At 42.3% G+C, this 22917-nt stretch overlaps 1 protein-coding gene across 7 annotated transcripts in view; it reads left to right on the top strand.

Moving 5' to 3' along the window:
* Positions 1 to 22917, top strand: part of ARHGAP32 (Rho GTPase activating protein 32) — a 445777-nt gene that overhangs the window by 294126 nt on the left and 128734 nt on the right. For all 7 annotated transcript variants that reach the window (XM_077457864.1, XM_077457863.1, XM_077457860.1 and 4 more), the window contains one exon: positions 11733 to 11817. In XM_077457864.1, coding sequence (XP_077313990.1) covers positions 11733 to 11817 — 85 coding nt within the window. The remainder of the gene's footprint in view (positions 1 to 11732; positions 11818 to 22917) is intronic.

Genomic DNA, 22917 nt, shown 5'->3' with positions numbered 1-22917 from the left:
TTATTTTTTCCATCTGTTGGCCATTTGTATGCCGAACCATTCGAGTAGGAATTGCTATCACGTGTGAGTTTATTTTGTTTTAAGCGTATTATCTCTAAGGTATAATTCTCAATGTGTTTGGATAATTCAGATTCCTTGCGTTTAAATTTGGGAGTGGAGGTTATTTTGGCAAATTCATCGTACCATTTTTTAATGGAATTATCTATCAGGTCGATATCATGCGAGTATTGGATGGCTAATAGAGTCATCATTGCTATCGAACACGTTTGTAGGTTTTCTTCCCATTTTTGCTTAATGAGATTGTCAATTTTGTTTAGATTGGGGAAAATTTGTATTCTAAGGCCAAAAGGCACAATTTGTTGATCAATGTATTTGTGAAAGAACTTTCTGTGCCAAAAAATTCTAACCTTACGTTCCAAGAGGCGTTGCAAATATTGCAAAGCTAGATCAAGATCCTTATCCGATGGTTCACTATTCTTTTGGAGATCAGAAGCTTTGTTCATTAGGCCCTCCCAGGCCTCGCCGCTGAAAGCCGCCATGGACCCGGGAAAGAGAGAGAGGGAAACAAAGGGAAAAAGGAAAGTTTAGGGAGGAAAAGGGGGAAAGGGGAAATACAATTTTTTTCAGGTTTATCGGTACAGTCAGTTTCCTTTCCTCCTTTAGAAATGTTCAAACCTAAGTCAAAAAATTTTCCACTCCTAAATACAAATCCAAATATTTGGGCTTTTACCCAACAAGTTTGCCAGGCAATCGAACAGACTCATTTTCCATTGACCAAGAAACATAATCTAACGCATAATCAATTGACGGCACTAAAACAACTCAAAACTAATCCCAATATAGTCATAAAACCTGCGGACAAAGGTGGAAACATCGTAATTATGAATACTTCACAATATCTCACTATGTGCAATAAGATTCTTCCAAATTCTGATTGGTATCGACCAATTTCTGTATCTTTAATCTCTCATTTTGACACACAATATCGTTCGATTATCTTTAATGCATACAAATCAGGTACCATAGCTAAAGGCACATGGAACTTTCTAAATTCCAAAGATCCGAAAGTTGCTACTTTCTATGCCCTTCCGAAGGTGCACAAATCTCTAACTGACCCTCCGGGACGTCCCATCATTTCCAGCTGTGACAGTCTGACAGAAAATGCAAGTAGCCTTGTAGATAAACACCTTACACCGCACGTCATTTCCCTTTTTTCTTATGTAAAGGATACCATCGATCTTCTAAAGATACTCGAGGGTATCAGCCTACCGGCACAGTCCTGGTTGGTTTCCATTGACGTGGAATGTTTGTATAATGCTATACCACATACCAAAGGTTTACAAATAATACGCTCCTATTTGCAAGAAAGAGGCTCAAATTTCTTTGCTTATAATGAATTTGTTATGAAGCTATTGGATTTTATTTTAAAGCACAACGTATTCCAATTTAACCAATCCCACTACCTCCAGGTGCAGGGGGTTGCGATGGGGACCAAATGTGCCCCATCGTATGCCAACCTGTACCTGGGGGGGTGGGAAAAAGATACCTTCGCGCGTGAAGACCTTGTCCCTTTTCTAAGTAACATCACAGCCTGGTACAGGTACATTGATGATATTTTATTTTTTTGGTCAGGATCAGAATCAGATCTGTTGCTCTTTTTCAATTTACTTTCTGTGAATCCATTCAATTTAAAGTTCACGTTAAATTACAGTCAAAATTCTATTGAATTTTTGGACTTAACCATTAAAATTGATGCCACTGGACATGTATATTCTGCCTTATACAGAAAGCCCACTGCCGGCAATACGGTCCTGCATGCGACAAGCTTTCATCCAAAACCTCTCCTTAAGAGCATCCCTTATAGCCAGTATCTAAGGGCCAAACGTAATTGCAGTACTGACTCGGACTTTAAGATTGCAGCCAATGACTTATATAATAGACTCAGAGCACGTGGATACAGTCATGTATCTTTGAAAAAATCATATAATAGAGTAAAAAATAAAGATAGGACTTCCCTTCTCTTCTCTAATAAACAAAAAAATTTTGATAATAAAGTACGTATCATTACCAAATACTCTAATCAACATCATTCTTTCCGTGCTATAATTAATAAGTTCTGGCCCCTTTTAAAAGCCGATTCCATTGTTAATCAGTACATAAACGATGTACCATCAATCATCTATATGAGACCTCAATCACTCAAGGACAGCTTAGTTAGAAGTCACTTTCAGGACTCCTCAGGTGAAACTAAACCTAAACATCCAGGCACTTATTCATGCGGGCAATGTGACATGTGTCCTTATATATATAATTCTCGAAAGATCAGACTGCCAAATGGCAATCTGTTTGTTTCGAAATTTCACGTTACATGCTCCACTCCAGGCGTTGTATATTTGGCCCAATGCCGTTGTGGAGGATTTTACGTAGGTAAAACCAAAAGACTATTTTCTATCCGCATAAAAGACCACATTAAACCCATTCTCAATAAAAAAATTACTACAGCCATAAGTAGGCACATAGGCACCCATCATGCCTTTGACCCCAACTGGATACGATTTTCAGCCCTGGCCCATATACCTCTAAACTCAAGAGGTGGCTCAGTGGACAAGCTTCTCTTACAAACTGAAGCTAAGTGGATCTTTATCCTAAAAGCCACAAAATACCCTGGTTTCAATGAAAATATAAGCTACAGATCTTTTCTATAGCTAATCTCTGTTTGTTTGTTTCATGAACCCTCCTACCTCAGCTGTGAGCCCCCGTGGAGCCTGGCATGAAGAGAGAGAGGTGATATCCCCTTTTTTTTTCCCCTTTCTGTTCATCTTTTCCCCTTCCCTCTTTTCCTCCTACCCCCCTCCCCAATTTATTTCGTTATTTTTTTTATATTATATTTTTTTATTTTATTTTCCTTATTGCTATGTTTATGCTATATTTAAAAATATCTCTGTACATCAAAAAATGTCATTTCTAATTACTATTAACGCTGTACAGGTAATATATACCATTTAATGTCTCGCTTCGCTTGGCCCAAGGTGGGTTTCATGGTTTGCACACTTGGGGATCTCTGTTGCTCTCTATGAGTCCCACCCACATTGAGGAGCTTTGTTTTTTCCCCCCTTCCCTACACCGTATTCCTAAGCCATATTATTTTGTGATTTGGGACTGGATCCTCTGTTTTTTATTTTCCCTTGCTTCAAGTATGCAAGGGCATATGGACACCCAAGGGCGCCGCTGGGTTATATCCCCAGGCGGCTCCCGATTTGAGGTGGAAGGGAGCATGTAATCCCTTTTAGGGTTAAAAGCCATGACAATCGTCGTTTCATCTGCCCTCTATGCAGGCTTGTGTCTTCCCGCCCCTTTAAGGGCGGAGAGCTAGCGTAGCCCTATCTCCATCAGCATTTATCCAAATGAACCTCGTGTCAGCACTGAGGCATTATGGGGTTGGTAGTTCAAATGCCGACTCGAAAGGCTTTGCACATGCTCACTGCTTCCACCTATGACTGTCCGCATCGAGCCGGTGACGTCAGACGCCGGCTCGATGGATGGGGGATACAAAAGGCAGCGCTGTCACTTCGTCTGTAGTGCAGGTTCAGCACAGATACTACCGCCACGCTGACTCTTCCTTTTGGTAAATATACTTTTTTAGTTGAACTTCATACTGTTACAACACCGTTTCTCATCTTTTTATACCTATACCTATTCAATCTTCCTTTTTATTTGCTTGTAGGTTCAGCAAGCCTGGCAGTGGCAGCATACCGCTGCACTCTGCAATTTAGAAAACATCACAATGAATCAATTGGTTCTTTCTTTGTAATCTGTTGCATGTGTATTGCACCAATATTATCATATGGAACCAATTCTTTCATCTTTAACTCTAACTGCAGGTAAAAATAATTTTTATTCCTTTTACTCTCTTTAACAGTATATTAATTGTATATCCCCAACAGTCACTTCTTACAACCCTTATACTAATTAGGCGTAATTAAAATCAATTGTTTCATTCCTTTGATAATCAGCATCTCATGTTCTACTATGGAGGCATGTTTTTCAGCCCCAATTCCCTCTTATAATTTAGGGATTGTTATCGTTTATCCTTTCTGTTACAAAGTAACATTTTTCAATATCTGTGCTGGATTTGTAAACTTGGTACTTATTTCTGGATTTTGTTTTTGATCTTTGTAGCGCTTGTCTACCTCCATCTATGCCCTGCATGGGGCTGGGTTGTTTTTAGCATTTGATCCTGTCACCTAATTCTTGCCACTTATTTCACCATCTATTGGCTTGTGGGTTGCGATGCCGGGAATGATTACACCTGGGTAAGCATTGTACCTCCTTGGACTGAGTGAATTGAGACCAATTTCATATTTAATGTTCTGAAATTTATGTGTATCTAATTGTATGGCATAATTGTATTTTCTGTATTCTTAAACCCCTTTTTCTTTGTGTTTATGTTCATGTTAGTTGCATACTCCCCTGAAGAAGCAAAAACGCGAAACATGTCGGGAGGTCACATGATCATTCTCAGCAACTAACATTTTCAGGATCCCCTATATTTTGTGTCATGTAATAATTTTTTGTACAAAAAGTGTATTTGTTATTATATTTTTGTTATTTTGGTTTTTCCAAAAGAATTTTAACACATTTTCAAATATTAAAGCTATGAATTCTTTTTTAAGAAATCTCTGTTTCTTTATATAGTGTACCGTAAAAAAATCCCCTGCCCCCCCCTTTTTTCCTATTCTTGGATACAATATTTATACCCTTGAATGTTTTCCAGCCAATCATGAGAGCTTTTGAACCAGATCTCTGAAATTCCCAAAAAATCCAAATCCTCCTCCTACAACAGTATCTCTAGTTCACCCATCTTGTCCGCCAGGCTCCTGGCATTGGTGAACAAGCCATGTAGTTTAGACCGGTCACATATTATCCTCTTATTGGGTGTTCCGAGATTGCAACTAGGACTTGCTACTATACTTACCTTTTGGGTTTATGTGCTTTGGTCAACCTACCACTAATGCCCCCAATACTACCCTCTGGAATATGTTCCGCGCTATCTCTACCTCTGGACCCCCACATCACCTAGTTTAAAAACCCCTCTAACTTTTTGGCCATCTTCATTCCCAGCTGATCTGCACCCTCCTCATTTAGGTGCAGTCCGTCCCTTCTATAGTACTAGTTATCGACTGAGAAGTCGGCCCAGTTCTCCAGGAACCCGAACCCCTCCTTACTACACCAGCTCTTTAAGCCACTTGTTTACTTCCCTAATCTCCCTCTGCCTTTCTGGTGTGGCTCGATGTACCGGTAGTATTCCTGGGAATACTACCTTGGAGGTCCTTTTCCTCAGTTTAGCTCCCAAGTCCCTTAAATCGTTCTTTAGGACACACCATCTGCCTCTAACTTTGTCATTGGTGCCAACATCCACCATGACAGCTGGGTCTTCCCCAGCCCCTCCGAGTAATCTGTCCACCAGATCCGTGATGTGCTAAACCCGAGCACCCGGTAGACCACATACTGTTCGGCGCTTCAGGTCTTTGTTACAGATTAGCCTCTCTGTCCTTCTAAGAATTGAGTCCCCTACCACCAGAATCTGTCTTTCCTTTCCCTTCACCCCCCCCCCCCCCCACTCTCACTGGAGGAGTTCTTCCCCTGGAAGCTAGGAGAGTCCCTCTGTTCCAGCAGTGCTGGTCCCTGACTGGTTTCACCAATGTCACTCAATGGAGTGTACTTACTGGGATGCTCCAGGCCTGGATCAGCCTCCCTGGCACTTTCCCCTCTACCCTTCCTGACTGTCTTTGCTAGTGCCTGCACCTCTTTGTCTCCACCTGCCTCTGTGCTGGCACCTGCCATGTACGTTCCTGGCTCTCCTTTAGTATGGAGGGACTTCTCAGTGCTGACAGTTGCTTCCCCAGATTCAGAACCTGGGCTTCCATTGAAACAATGCGCTTACATTTTGCACAGCAGTATTTACCCTCGATCGAATGATCAAGGAACACATACATGCTGCAAGATGTACAATGAGTCGCCTCTCCACACCCACCAGGCATCGTACCTATTAAATTTAATGAGGATTGGGGATTATACCCTTACAAATTACCTAACAACTAGCTTCCTGACACTAATACTCAACAAAACAATACACAGGTACTCAACAAGACACTACACAAGCACTCGCAACGTGCACTCGCAGACCACTCGCAAAACTACATGCACTCGCAGAACTATGTGGACTCGTAGACCTACGTGCACTCACAATACACTCAGGTACTCACACTACATAGATACTATGATCCTTGTTTATAACCTCCTGTTTTCAACTCTGGTTTTTAACTCGCCACTTAGACCAGTTCCACTTGGACAGAGTTCCAGCAGATGAGCAGGCTCACAATGAGTTCTGCACAAGGTTATATAGGCCTCAAGCAACTGTGACCAATTAATCACTCCCCTTAACCACCTCAATACAGTGCACTTACACCCCCTTCCTGACCAGACCAATTTGCAGCGCTCTCACAGTTTGAATGACAATTACTCAGTCATGCAACACTGTACCCATATGAAACTTGTGTCCTTTTTTCCACACAAATAGAGCTTTCCTTTAGTGGTATTTAATCACTAGTGGGTTTTTTATTTTTTGTGCTATAGATAAAATAAAACGTAAATTTTGTGAAAAAAATGCCTTTTTCTTTGTTTCTGTCATAAATTTTTGCTAATTAGTAATTTTTCTTCATACATTTTGACCAACATTTATACTGCTACATATCTTTGGTAAAAATAACCCACATAAGTATATATTATTTGGTCTTTGTGAAAGTTATAGAGTCTACAAACTATGGTGCCAATCGCTGAAAATTGATCACATCTGATCAGGCCTTCAGTACATCAGGTGTATCTCATTTCTTGAGACACTAACAAGTCAGGAAAGTACAAATACCCCCCAAATGACCCCTTTTTACAAAGTAGACATTCCAAGGTATTAAGTAAGTAGCATGGTGAGGTTTTTTTTAAGTTGTAATTTTTTCTCACAATTCTGTGCAAAATTAAGATTTTTTTTTATTATTATTATTTTTTACAAAATTGTCATATTATCAGGTTATTTCTCACACACAGCATATGCATACAACAAATTACACCCCAAAATACATTATGCTACTCTTCCCGAGTACGACGATACCACATGTGTGAGACTTTTACACAGCCTGGCCACATACAGAGCACCAACATTGATGTAGTACCTTCAGACGTTCTACGAGCAAAAATTACGCATTTCATTTCGGAAAGCAAACACCCCAACGTATAATCTGTGAGGCATAATGAGTCTTTCGAACGGTTCATTTTTTTCCAGAAGTTTTTGGAATATGTGGAAAAAAATTAAAACACATTTTTTTTTACACAAAGTTATCAATTTATAAGATATTTCTAACACATAGCATGTATATAGCAAAAATGACACCCCAAAACACATTCTGCTACTCTTCCCGAGTATGGCGATACCACATGTGTAGGACTTTTACACAGCCTGGCCACATAGAGAGGCCGAACATTGAAGTAGTACGTTCAGGCTTTCTAAGAGCATAAATGACACATCTCATTTCATTCCTATCCATCACACTTTTGAAGGTCCTGGACCACCAGGACATTGAAATTACCCACAAAATGACCCCGTTTTGGAAAGCAAACACCCCAACATATATTCTATGAGACATGGGCTGCAAATAGGTACTTGGGTACTCTGATGGGCTGGAGATAGGTACTTAGGTACTCTGATGGCCTGGTGACAGGTACTAGGGTACTCTGATGGCCTGGTGACAGGTACTAGGGTACTCCGATGGCCTGGTGACAGGTACTCGGGTACTCTGATGGCCTGGTGACAGGTACTCGGGTACTCTGATGGCCTGGTGACAGGTACTCAGGTACTCTGATGGCCTGGTGACAGGTACTCGGGTACTCTGATGGCCTGGTGACAGGTACTCGGGTACTCTGATGGCCTGGTGACAGGTACTCGGGTACTCTGATGGCCTGGTGACAGGTACTCTGATGGCTTGGTGACTGGTATTTGGGTACTCTGAAGGGCGGTGACAGGTACTCAGGTACTCATATGGACTGTGACAGGTACTCGGTTACTCAGATGAACTGCGACAGGTACTCAGATGAACTGTGATGGGTACTCAGATGGACTGTGACAGGTACTCGGGTACTCTGATGGGCTGGTGACAGGTACTCGGGTACTCTGATGGCCTGGTGACAGGTACTCGGGTACTCTGATGGCCTGGTGACAGGTACTCGGGTACTCTGATGGCCTGGTGACAGGTACTCGGGTACTCTGATGGGCTGTGACAGGTACCCGGGTACTCAGATGAACCGTGACAGGTACTCGGGTACTTTGATGGGCTGTGACAGCTACTTGGGTACTTTGATGGGCGGTGACAGGTACCCGGTACTTTGATGGGCTGTGACAGGTACTCGGGGACTTTGATGGGCTGTGACAGGTACTGGGGTACTCTGATGGACCGTGACAGATACTCAGGTACCATGATGGACCGTGACAGGTACTCGGGTACTCTGATGGACCGTGACAGGTACTCGGGTACCATGATGGGCCATGACACTTACTTGGGTACCATGATGGGCCGTGACAGGTACTCGGAAACCCTGATGGACCGTGACAGGTACTCGGGTAGTCTGATGGACTGTGACAGGTACTCAGGTACCCTGATGGACCCTGACAGGTACTCGGGTACCCTGATGGACCCTGACAGGTACTCGGGTACCCTGATGGACCCTGACAGGTACTCGGGTACCCTGATGGACCCTGACAGGTACTCGGGTACCCTGATGGACCCTGACAGGTACTCGGGTACCCTGATGGACCCTGACAGGTACTCGGGTACCCTGATGGACCCTGACAGGTACTCGGGTACCCTGATGGACCCTGACAGGTACTCGGGTACCCTGATGGACCCTGACAGGTACTCGGGTACGCTGATGGACCGTGACAGGTACTCGGGTACGCTGATGAGCCGTGACAGGTACTCGGGTACTCTGATGGGCCGTGACAGGTACTCAGGTACTCCGATGGGCCGTGACAGGTACTCCGGTACTCTGATGGGCCGTGACAGGTACTCCGGTACTCTGATGGGCTGTGACAGGTACTCGGGTACTCTGATGGGCCGTGACAGGTACTCGGGTACTCTGATGTGACGTGACAGGTACTCGGGTACTCTGATGTGACGTGACAGGTACTCGGGTACTCTGATGTGACGTGACAGGTACTCGGGTACTCTGATGTGACGTGACAGGTACTCGGGTACTCTGATGTGACGTGACAGGTACTCGGGTACTCTGATGTGACGTGACAGGTACTCGGGTACTCTGATGTGACGTGACAGGTACTCGGGTACTCTGATGTGACGTGACAGGTACTCGGGTACTCTGATGTGACGTGACAGGTACTCGGGTACTCTGATGTGACGTGACAGGTACTCGGGTACTCTGATGTGACGTGACAGGTACTCGGGTACTCTGATGTGACGTGACAGGTACTCGGGTACCCTGATGTGATGTGACAGGTACTCGGGTACGCTGATGAGCCGTGACAGGTACTCGGGTACTCTGATGGGCCGTGACAGGTACTCGGGTACTCCGATGGGCCGTGACAGGTACTCGGGTACTCCGATGGGCCGTGACAGGTACTCGGGTACTCTGATGGGCCGTGACAGGTACTCAGGTACTCTGATGTGACGTGACAGGTACTCGGGTACCCTGATGTGACGTGACAGGTACTCGGGTACCCTGATGTGACGTGACAGGTACTCGGGTACCCTGATGTGACGTGACAGGTACTCGGGTACTCTGATGTGACGTGACAGGTACTCGGGTACTCTGATGTGACGTGACAGGTACTCGGGTACTCTGATGTGCCGTGACAGGTACTCGGGTACTCTGATGTGCCGTGACAGGTACTCAAATACTCTGATGGACTGTGACAGGTACTCTGATGGGCTGTGATTGACAGGTACTATGAGGGGTGGTGATAGGTCCTCTTTATTGGGGGGGGGCAATCAGTGTGATTGGTGTACACTGTAGGCGGTAACGAGATGTTACCGCAGTCTCCTCCTCACACACGATCGGTGTGTGAGAAGGAGAACCCGGTAACATCTCGTTACCGCGGTTTGTTTACATTCATGCTCTTGTAATAGGTTTAAAAGTGATTAAGAAAAATGAGGGGAAAGTGTACAAATAAAAATAAAATAAACAATAAAATAATTTAAAGTGTCCCAGTCCCCTTGGGCTCGCATGCAGAAGCGAATGCATATGTAGGATGCAGCCGCATATGTAAATGGCGTACAAACCACACATGGCAGGTATCGCTGCAAACATTAGAGCGAGAGTAATAATTCTAGCACAAGACCTGTAAGGCTACTCTTATGCCCCATACACACGGTCAGACATTCTGACCACAAAATCCATCAGATTTTTTTCCGACAGATTTTGGCCGAAACTTGTGTTGCATATACACGGTCGCACAAAGTTGTCGGAAAATCCGATCGTTCTGAACGAGGTGACGTCAAACACGTACGTCGGGACTATAAAAGGGCCAGTAGCCAATAGCTTTTGTCTTAGTTTATTCTGAGCATGCGTGGCACTTTGTCCGCCGGAATTGTCTACACACGATTGGAATTTATGCGATCTGGTTTTGTTGTCGGAAAATTTTAGATCCTGCTCTCAAACTTTGTGTGTCAGAAAATCAGACGGAAAAAGTCAGATGGAGCCCACACACGGTTGGATTTTCTGACATGATCCGATCGCACCTTTTCCATCAGAAAATCCGACCGTGTGTATGGGGCTTTACACTGGGGCGGGGGGCGTTAGCGGTAAATCGCTGCTAATTTTAGAGGTGCTTTTCGACCACAAGTGGGGCGTGTTTAACCCCCGCTAGTGCCCATATAAAAGGTTAAAAGTGCGCGCAAAGCGTTTTGCAGGCCTTGCTCGTTGATTTCAATGGCAGGGGGGTGGAGGAGCAGTGTATACACCGCTCCCGCACTGCCCAAAAGATGCTGCTTGCAGGACTTTTTCTAATGTCCTGCAAACGCATCTCCCCAGTGTGAAAGCACTCTGGCTCTCACACTGGGGCTGCAGGGGAGGTGTATTTCCGGCACTATTTTTAGCCCACAAGCGCCTGAAAAATGCCCCAGTGTGAGAGTGGTCTTATTCTAAACTGATAACCTGTAAAAAACGGTAAAATGTCGCCTATGGAGATTTTTAAGTACCGACGTTTGGTGCCAATCCACGAGTGTGCGCAATTTTATAGAGTAACATATTGGGTATCTATTTACGTGGCGTAACATCATCTTTCACATTATAGATACAAATTGGGCTAACTATAGTGTTTTTTTCCCAAAATTGTAAAAATTCCTGCTCAAATACCATGTGACATAAAAAAATGCAATTTTATTCCTTAGGGTCTCTGCTAAAAATATATATTTAATGTTAGGGGGTTCTGAGTAATTTTCTAGCAAAACAATTATGTTTTGTTATGTAGGAGAGGAATGCCAGAATTGGCCCAATATGGAAGAGGTTAAACCTGGGGATACTGAGTACAGAAAGTTACTAGAGCAGCTTTGTAAATAGGTGGAGATGCGTGAAGACATACAGTACTATGAAGAATACTTGCCTGTTGGTGTGATAAGTGGGTACCTGTTCACGTTTACTCACTTTGTCTCTTTGTTTCCCGCCATCAGGTTATCATTCACAAAGGGTCACTTCCCAAAGCTGGCCGAGTGCGCTCACTTCCACTATGAGAATGTCGATTTTGGCAGCATTCAGGTGAGCGATCCCTCCGATATCTGTCATCTGTGTTCCAGCCACAGCATATAATATTGTGTATCCTGTAAGGTGTTGTCTCAGTACTTTGTACAGTGCTGCTAAAGATATTACACAACCGTATTAAGGATCCAGCAATGACCTTTACTTCTTGCTTTTAGCCCAGTGTATCAGCCAAAAGAAATTGCAGTGATTTCTCTCTTCTGGTCACGAGAAAGGCAGGCCTCCCAAATGCCTTTCAAAAGATCACATAACTGGGCCAATGTGCAGTGCACTTCCCAACGCCCAAAGTACTTCTTTTTAATACAGAGGAAGCCTTGAAAAACCTTTCCGGTCTCAGGGAACCCCTGCTAATTATTACTATATCTACAGTCCATGGTACATTAGTGTGATGGTTCCTGGGAAGAATGCTCCGTACGTTTGTGGTCATTTAGAATATTTGATTAAGCTACAGATGGCTAAAAATATTAATATTTTCAGTAATGGCTTATCTGAGAGGCAGAATTTGCTCATTGCCCAGGGAACCCGTAGCAACCACTGGTGTAACCTTGACTGAGAAAAGACTGGTCTAATAAGTGGTTGTCCACAAAGCAGGTACATATGGAACTGTAAAACGTGTATGTTGGGTGTTGCCACCAGAGGGTGCCGGAGACTCAGAATTACATCCGTTCTACCAGATTAGAATCGATTGAAAGAATGCTTTGAGCTCATTTGTGATCTTTATTATATGTATAAATGTGTAGAGCTGATGGTAAATATCAAATGACTTGATGGAGATAGAAATTTCTATTACAGGCTGAAAATGAAATTGGCTCTATTTTGCAGCATAATCCCTTCTGTTCACCCCTTCTGAATGTACTGTGATGTCAGATGGAGCCTGTGAAATGTCCGTTCAGGTGTGAGTGCATGACGACACCTAGAATAGGCATGCATCAAGTGAGAAGGGAAAAGTGAAAAATTATTATTTCAATAAGCTGGATACACATTTTTGTTGTTCAACTTCCTTTAGATTTACCTTCAACTACGTAGTGCAAGGGCCTGCCTGACTGCATATAAACTGAAAGTGTTTAGGTTTGACATCATGGTTTTGGTAAATATTAAGGAAAAAAATCAAAAGAAAATTGTATAGTGTGTATCCAGCTATACTTGTTCTGCATCTGTAACAAAGTATTGAAGCCACTAGATAAGCCTTGCAGCCAGGGAGCTAGCATGACCATCTTATATATAGGTTTCCTTACGTATTTTTGAATGAGTAGTATTACCGTAAATCTTGCATACATACCACCCATGGTGGCTGCACCCACGCCTCAATTTGAGGTTATTTGGTTGTGGAAGAGGTCAGTATCATTGCAGTGACGTTCCAAGTGATCATTGAGCCTTTCACCTAACCTGGGTTCCAAAATTCCACGAATGCGTATCTTGATGATCAGCTTTGATTTTGGACAGTTTTGCAAATGATGGGAACCCCAGAAGTCACTTGCCTGCTGTAGTAGTGTGAGCCGCTAGAAGGCGTTAAAACAATACAGTACTGACATATTATTTTAGGGATGCACATATAGGAAAATATGTAGTCTTTTTATGCACAGTTTTCCCTTTTTGTACACCTGCGGTGTCCCTGACCATTCCTTCATCTTTGTATATGTAATCATGTTGTCACATGTTAGTTCATGGCTAGCTGTCACAGACCTGTTTTGTTGTACAGAATCCAGAATCTCTTATCCAGCCAGGTACTTCTGCATCAGAATAAGATTTTTCTGAGGCAAGCAATGCGGTGTTCATTTGTATTCAGTACTGGCAAGTCGCGCTTGCCAATTTGTGGATGTAATTAAGTTTGCAGAAGTATTGATCCGGGTGCAGATTGATGTTTGTAATTCATTCCTCCCATGTCTCCGGTCCAGTAGTAGACAGCTCGATAAGATCTTTAAAGAAAAGGCTGGTCTGTATACTACTTGCAGACAATCCTCTGCTATCTATACATTGTGATATGTTCTTGTGCTTTGCAGATATTCCATCGTATGATCTGCAGTGAGGTGACATTGTCACTGCTGTACTCCTCATTTTGCTGAGCCTTTGCTATGGTGTTGGGTTGGTAGTGAGGTTAGTGGGCCAAGTGGCAAGATCTCTCTATATATTCCTGTCAGTGAGTCAGTGAGTATTAGGCTGGCCATACATGGTCGAATTCCGAACAAATTTTATTTTCAAAATCAAATTTCGTGTGTTGTGATCTGATGGTTGCCACCATTGATTTTCAAAATTCAACCAACCAAACCTTCAATGTCACCTCATGTTGCTACAGAAAATAATTTTCGTGTCTGGGAATCTTCTTTTTTTTCTGGGAATTTTCTTTTCTTGCACTGGTGTGCATTCCTTTTTCAATTCTATTTCTCACACGATTCTCTCATCATTGATTAGAAAATCTTTGTTTTTCCAAAAGTTTCCAAGGTGTCCGATCACTCAACTTCGATAGCCGTGCGAAAATCGTCCGTTGCCGGGTTTCTGGCCTCACTTAGTCCCGCCCACTACTTCCTGAATTGAAAGCACTGCCTCTTCTGCTGAAATGCCCACTGTGTGCTGTAGTGTCTGGCAGGGGCGACGTGTGAAACACAAATGAAGATGTGTTTGGCTCACTTGGGGTGGGTGAAGGAAGATCTTTTTTATTTGATTAGGCTTGTGCATCACACAGTGACTGGCTTTGGTACTTGCTTAGATTGTTATATAGATACCTTTTAGTTGTACTTTAATTTGATATTGCTTGGAACTTCCCCATGTGCTTGTAAATATTTGTGCATGGTTCCATCATTACATCAGAAACAAGTTTTCTGTTACAGCCTTTGTTTTTAGCTGGAAAACTTGATGCCAGGATAATTGTTTTTTCACTTGTAGTGAACAGTCTCTCTAATGTACCGCTTTTTCCCTGGATATCATATTCTGATTTCATTGGCACTTAGTGTGCTGCATACAATCTAGGGTTGTGTCTAGTATTGCAGAATGCACCTTTTCTTTACATGCACAGGACATAGTTCTAATATAACGCAACATATTTTATGGCCATCTGAGTTCCAACAAGATAACTGGATACAACACTACAGTAAAAATGTAATTCCCTCTGCAGAAGAAATCGGGAATCAGTAGGGCAGAAAATATCAATTGAGGACTTTTATATATTATATAAAACTGAAAGATTGTGGATCGTAACATGTTCCATGGTGTAAATCCTTATTTTGTGTTGTCTGTAGTCAGTAGCTTTCTGTAGTTGGTAAGTTCATTCAAGGCTGTTTAACACTGGCTGCTGCACTGCAGCACGATCCGGCTAAGATCAGCACAGTTTCCTTTTCTTTTTTTTTAAGAACTTTATTAAGCTGTCACACAGACATCTCATAAAGTTCAATTTGCAGCTGCGCAGTGAGTCACCTCATACTGCTGAAAAAAGTACTGCATACATTACTTTTTCTTCAGCACATCGTGCCCGCACGCCACCGCAACACAGTGGTGTTTAACGGGCATATAGGGGACAAGGCATTTTGCCTGGTCTATGCAGTGGGAACCAGCCCTTAGTGATTTTTACAGTCAAGATAACGATAAGAGTCCAATTTGTTGGCTCAGAAAATTACCTTAGATCAGACTCAGAACATCCACTTGTATCCTGAATAGGTGTATAGATAATTGGTCTTTCCTGAAGGCATTTAAGCTTAGTATATGATACACTATACAGCTGTTCCAGAAGTTGTCTGAGCAATGTTCATCCAAATTGTGAATACTTTAGAAGTCTTCCTTGTCCTGCTTTAGAAGACGTCATTGTGGTATAGTCCCCATTGTTGTAGGTAATTCTTAGTAATAAAAACTATTACGTGTTGGATAGGGAATATCTAGCTATACACATTTTTGAGCTGACAATTTTCGGGGTTGCTGATGTTCTTGGTGGATAGTCCTCTGGACAGACAAAGCCCTAAATTTGGAATAGTAATCATACTGATAATGAGCTCTTGTATTTCCCGCAGTGATGTGTGGCAGGACTCCGATCTTACTTCTCTTCTCTATTCAGGAAAGGGAAGTAGTTCAGTGTGAAAAGGTTTCCGTGCCGTCTGCCAGGGAATTCCAGCTTCATGCTCCAACATCGGCATGAAGTCAAACTGTGCTGACTAACTGTGGTCAGATCTGTTAACTCTTATAGAGAGCACCAGTCTCCAGAGATGGGGGTATATGGTGCTGGGACAGAGCTAGTGACTCCGTAACATGTAGGTTTGTGACAGTTGCCTGGCATGCCATCATTTTGAGAATTCCGTAATTTTCAGAATTACATTTTTTTTCCCTGAAATCATCTAGAGCAGGGGTCTCCAAACTTTCTAAATAAAGGGCCAGTTTACTGTCCTTTTAGACCTTAGGAGGGCCGGACTGTGGCCTTTGTGAGTAGAAAGTGGAAAATTGAACTATAGAATAATGCCCCATTGATGGTGTCGGTGAAAAAAATTAATGTTCCATCTTTGGTGTCATTGGAGGACTAGTTCCTCATCATTCGTGTCAGTGGGAGGAAAAGTACTTCATATCATTGAGAAAAATGGTGTCCCAAGGGCCAGATAAAAGCAACCAAAGGGCCACAGTTTGGAGACCACTGATCTAGAAGGTGGACTTGGTGATGGGACACTGATGGTAGCTTCCCCATCCCTAGAATACCATAATATTCCATGTAATTGTGTCAGATTAGAGAATGTTCATCCCATTCCGTACGCAAGATGAATTTACACAGAATGGATGATTTCTTGTGTAATTCTAATCCTTTTTTTTCTCCACCTATAATTCATAGATTTTCATCTCTAATGTTCAGATGCTTCTTCTGTGTTGACACCCCCCCATATAACAGTAACCTGTAAAGGGTGGTCTATGAGGCAATAGGTATCTATGATGGTTGGCACAGGAAGATTCTTGTACACCGATGTGTTTTTGTGTCCAAGCTGCTTTCCCATCCCAAATTTAGGCTAGCTTCACACTAGGGATGCACCAATCAGTGCTGATACCAAGAATTTGCTTGAGTATCGGTACTCATGCAAATGCTCAGAAGCCTAATCTGATACTTGTTGTAGCGGACCAGGCATCCTCAAGCTCAGCGGGGAGGGCAGCCTCACATGTGATCAATGCGGCTGGTGGCGGCAGTTACAAGCACCGATCTCCCTGTATAGCTTTTCTGACAGCTGTTTCTCCTCCTCTCCCTCTCAGGGCTGAGTTATTAAGTTATACAGGGAGATCAGTGCTTGTAACGGACCCCACTGCTGCACCGATCATCCCCAACTGTCCCCCTGTGTCCTCCTCCAGTATCCTCTTCCTTCTCTCCGGGTCATCCTCCTCCTCTCCGGTGTCCTTCTCCCACTCTGCCCCCCTGGTCCTCCATGTCCTCCGGTCGTCGTCCCCCCCCCCCCCCCCCCGTCCAGATCTGTCAGGATGGAGAGCATCTGTCATTTACCGGCTCCTTCCTTTTTTGAACGAACAGAGTCAGTGATCACTGACTGTTCATCCATAACTGTGCATAGTAAACTGTGTTTTGCGATGTCTCTGTTTATAAATGGAGAGGAGCCTCTGTCTCCTGTCCATTCATTTTCAGTGCCGCTGAAAGGGATTGGGGAATCTGTGTCCTCAGTTCCTTTCTCTGTCTCAAAGCGGAGATGGCAGGGGTCCCCCCCCCCCCCTCACAACAGGGCTGGTAAAAAAAATAATAATAATTATAATACATATTTAAAGGTGAAATTGTAAAAATTATAAAAGATAATAAAATTTAAAAAACTCTGGCACCATTCCCCCCTCTCTGCCCAGACACAAAAAAGAAAGCATTGTAAAAAAAATAACAAAAAATAAACAAATAGTAAAAAAAAAAAAAAAAAAAACTGACACTGCATATTAGTGCCATTGTCACACAACATTAAAAAAATTTGGTAATCGGTATCGGCAAGTACTTGAAAAAATGTATCATTATCAGTACCCTAGTTCACACCTAATGCAGGTTGTGGTTGATATGTTTTTCCGGTGCGTATTGTGTTTTTTTCACTGCTTTGAGGAGGTATCTGCTGTTATACAAGAATCATGCTAAAACCACATGTACATAAATTTTTCATGTTTTTTTTTTCTTTTTTTATGCGTTTCCATTGAAGCCTTTAAAACCAAAAACACAATCTGCTGCAGGCAAAAAAGTCCCTGACCCTTTTCAAAAATTGCATCTGTTGAAGACACACAGATGTAAACAAACCCAGAGGAAAATATGTTAAATGGGCCGTAGTACTTTTTTGCAAATCTAAAAACGCATTGCAAAATACATAGGTGTGAACCTAGTCTAATTGGTAACTAAGAATTTGCTCAGAACAACTGCTTAATCAAAGCAAAATGAAGCACATGAAAGAATGCTAAACTTGACTTGCTTCTAGGCCTGATGTACATGAGCCATAAGCACAATAATGTAATACCTACAACACAACTACAGTGTAGTACTTCTCAAATGGAGGATGATCCTCAAGCCATGCAGCATTTATTCAATATTAATGTATATTTGAACTTACACAGAATTATTTGTTGGGCCAGTAAGCATTGTAATAAAATCACATTATCTGATGTTACCCGTTCTCTTCATAGATCATCTACTCTGTCCTGGCTCTCTCTCCTCCTCTATCTGATCTGAGGAGAAGTATGAAAGGGATCTCTCTCCATGCATTCACAATCCCATCTTAGTAGCCAGCAATGATCCACTAATGCCTAGTACACATGGGCTGAATGTCAGACCGCATTGGCTGGTTCAATAGAAACTGGCCAACATTTGGCCCTTGTGTACGGGAGTCGGTCTGACAGAACAAGGGCCATTCAGCCAGCTTCTGTTGGAGGAGCATGATCGAAAAGGGTCTGCCGATTGGCGCCTGATCTGCGCTCTCAGCCAATGGCAGAGAGTGCTGACCCAGATTGTTCTGTTGGGGAGATCGTCCCCCTGTCAGAACACAATGGAACAGTGAGGGAGATCGCATAGTTAGTACAGAGGCTCCAACCTCAGCTGTCAGTTTTATTGGGTTGAACGAAAAAAACTACTAGTGTGTACGAGGCTTTACTGTATACTATTACAAAATAAAAGTATTTTAAAAAGTCTGTACAAGCTGGTGTGGTGCTCCTATCTTTTCAAAAGTTCAACAAACTCCTCTAGGGGTTCAGCAAGACCCCACACTTGCTGGGAAAAGTCTCTAGGACCACAAACCACCCATCGCCTTAAAACGCATCCACATAAAGTTCCAACGCCCCATACATCCCAAAGATTACTGTATAACAAGACAATCGTGTGCGACTCCAAAAGAATCACTGTGATTGTCAAACTCCTGGAGTACCCCAATAAAAGGTTGACCGGATATGTTTCATAAATATTATATCGCCCTTTGCTGTGTATATAGTGATGTCAACAGATCACATCTACCTCACCAAAAATTCATTCACCCACACTGGAAACAACAGACTTTTTATGCTAGGGGCAGCAAAAGACACAACACAACATTTAAAGTGATTGTAAGGCAGAAGTTTTTTTATCTTAATTTACAGTTACAGTTGCTCATAAGTTTACATACCCTGGCAGAATTTATGATTTCTTCAGAGAATATGAATGATAACAAACTTTTGTTTTACTCATGGTTAGTGTTTGGCTGAAGCCATTTATTATCAATCAACTGTGTTTATTCTTTTTAAATCATAATCACAACAGAAACTACCCAAATGACCTTGATCAAAAGTTTACATACCCCGGTTCTTAATACCTTATACCGTGTATTGCCCCCTTTAACATTGATGACAGCTTGAAGTCTTTCGTGGTATTTGTGGATGAGGCTCTTCATCTTCTCAGATGGTAAAGCTGTCCATTCCTCTTGCCAAAAAGCCTCCAGTTCCTGTAAATTCTTGAGCTGTCTTGCATGAACGGCACGTTTGAGATTTCCCCAGAGTGGCTCAATGATATTAAGGTCAGGAGACGGAGATGGCCACTCCAGAACCTTCACTTTATTCTGCTGTAGCCAATGACAGGTAGACTTGGCCTTGTGTTTTGGATCATTGTCATGTTGGAATGTCCAAGTACGTCCCATGCGCAGCTTCCTGGCTGATGAACGCAAATGTTCCTCCAGTATTTTTTGATAACATTCTGCATTCATCTTGCCATCAATTTTGACCAAATTTCCTGTGCCTTTGTAGTGCACAAATCCCCAAAACATCAGCGATCCACCTCCGTGTTTCACAGTAGGAATGGTGTACCTTTCATCATAGGCTTGTTGACTCCTCTCCAAATGTAGCGTTTATGGTTGTGGCCAAAGAGCTAAATTTTTGTCTCATCACTCCAAATGACTTTGTGCCAGAAGGTTTGAGGCTTGTCTATGTGCTGTTAGGCGTATTGTGAACGGGATACTTTGACATTTGCATAGTAATGGCTTTCTTCTGGTGACTTGACCATGCATCCCATCTTTCTTCAAATGCCTCCTTATTGTGCATCTTGAAACACCACATGTTTTCCTATATTTCACCTGAAGTTATTTGTGGGTTTTTCTTAGCATCGCAAACAATTTTCCTGGCAGTTGTGGCTGAAATTTTAGTTGGTCTACCTGACCATGGTTTGGTTTCAATAGAACCCCTCATTTTCCACTTCTCTATTAGTTTGAACACTGCTGATTGAAATTCTCAATTCCTTGCATATCTTTTTTTTCCCCCCTTTTCTGTTTTATACAGTTCAACTACCTTTTCCCGCAGATCCTTTGACAATTATTTTTCTCTCCCCATGACTCAGAATCCAGAAACGTCAGGGCAGTCTGTCAGGAGTCCAGAAACTCATTGACGTTTTATATAAACACACACGCTAATTACAAGCAAACAGATCACAGGTGAGGATGGTTATGTTTAATAGCCATTCAAACCCTTTTGTTTCAACTTGTGTAGATGTTATCAGGCCAAAATCACCAGGGTATGTAAACTTTTGATAAGGGTAATTTTGGGTAATTTTGGGTAGTTTCTGTTGTGATTATGATTTAAAAAAGAGCAAACACAGTTGATTGATAATAAATGGCTTCAGCCAAACACTAACCATGAGTGAAAGAAAAGTTTTTGTGTTATCATTCATAGTCTCTGAAAAATGGCCAGGAAAGCATAAATTCTGCCAGGGTATGTAAACTTATGAGCACAGCTGTATTCTTCGCATTAAGATAAAAACCTTCTGTGTTCATCAGCCCCCCTAATACTTACCTGAGCCCCATCTCTATCCAGCAATGCTGCAGGAGAGACTCGACTGCCCTCCTCATTGGGTATGGCAGCAGCAGAGTGCCATCGGCTCATGCTGCTGTCAAAGTCGGTGAGCCAATGAGAGGGGGCGGGGCCTAGTCATGGCTCCGTGTCTGAATGGATGCATGGAGCTGTGGCTCAGCAAGCAGCTTGCTATGGGGGCACTTGTAAGTAGGGAAGGGCCAGGAGCGCCGAAGAGGGACCTCAGAAGAGGAGAATTTGGGCTACTCTGTGCAAAAACACTACACGGACCAGGGAAGTATAACATGTTTATTTTTAAGCAAAGCTCCAGTCATTTTAATTTTCTAGCAAAAGTTGGGAACAGGTAGGTCTTCTTTTGGGCTATTAATTGCTCTGTATGTGGCAAGTTTTAACCACTCTATTAATGATTTAATGATAAAAAAATGTTTTTTATCATTGCGTGGTTCTGTTGGAGAGGATGATGAGAAAACCTCCTCTGTGAGACACGGAGATTGTGACTTTTCCTCCACTCTATTAAACCTAAAAAAAAATAGGTTGGGGGCTCTATTCTAACAGTAAAGAAAGCCATTTTGTTGTGCCTTGTCTTATATTTGTAGGGGGCGGATGAGTTATGTGCGGTAGATGGGAACCGGTAAAATGTTCATCTTGAACAGATTAGGGATGATCGTTCCTCGCTGTGTGTGGAGTAGGTCAGGTCACACATACAGCTGTCTAGATGACGGTTTTACGGTTCCCAGTAAAAGTTTGTAGCGGTTTACGAGAGTCCGGTACACAGTCCGCACTGTGTGTACTGACCGAGCCTCGTACTCTGCTGGATCTAGTTTCACCTCCGGAGAGAACTGTGGGGGGGGGGAGCTCTACTTCGAGGGGTCGTTGTGCCCGGCAATAAAACCGACTGCAAGAACTTCATTTCATATTCTTTACTGAAGTTTTTAAGGAAATTAAGTAGAAACCCAAAGGCAGAACACACAATGACAATGAGTACAACTTTTCACAAAATGAATCTTCAAGTTGTAGATTAAAGGGGTATTAACCCAAAAACAAAAATCTTATATATTGCAGCATGCCAGTTCTTAAATGTGGAGGCTGCAGTAGTTTTATTTTTTTAGGCATTTTTCCTTTATTTCACTGGTGATTCAGGCAGTCGATTTTTTTTTTAACCACTTCAATACCGGGTACCTCCTGCCCAGGCCAATTTTCAGCTTTCAGTGCTGTCGCACCTTGAATGACAAGTGCACGGTAATGCAACACTGTACCCAGATGAAATTTGTATCAATTTTTTTCACACAAATTGAGCTTTTATTTGGTGGTACTTAATCGCCACTGTCTTTTTTTCATTTTTTGCTGAGTGAATGAAAATAGACCGAAAATTTTGGGGGGAAAAATGCATTTTCTATTATAAAATTTAGCAAATAAATAATCTTTCTTTGGTGAAAATAACCCAAATCAGTGTATGTTATTTAGTCGGTAGGAAAGTTAGAGAGTCTACAAACTATGGAATATATATATATATATATATATATATATATATATATATATATATATATATATATATATATATATATATATATACACATATATATATATATATATGAAAATAGATCAATCCTGATGTACTGACTGCTTATTTCTTGAGCCCTGAAAACGCCAAGACATTGGTATAAGCAACCATTTTTACGTAATGTACAATGTGATCACTGTGACCGATCACTGCTTGCAACACAGTTGTACACAATTGTAGGGCTGAAACAACTAATCGATTAATTTCATAATCGATTACTATTTTCATAATCGATTATTCGGCCAGTAACATAATGGGGTTAAAAAAAAAACAACTAAAGAAACTATGAGCCC

Source organism: Lithobates pipiens, unplaced genomic scaffold (genome assembly GCF_037356315.1).
Source record: "Lithobates pipiens isolate NorthernLeopardFrog02 unplaced genomic scaffold, aLitPip1_a1.2 Scaffold_27, whole genome shotgun sequence".
NCBI classification, from domain to species: Eukaryota; Metazoa; Chordata; class Amphibia; order Anura; family Ranidae; genus Lithobates; species Lithobates pipiens.
Note: the sequence above shows the minus strand (reverse complement) of the source record. Positions and strands in the feature narration are given on the sequence as shown.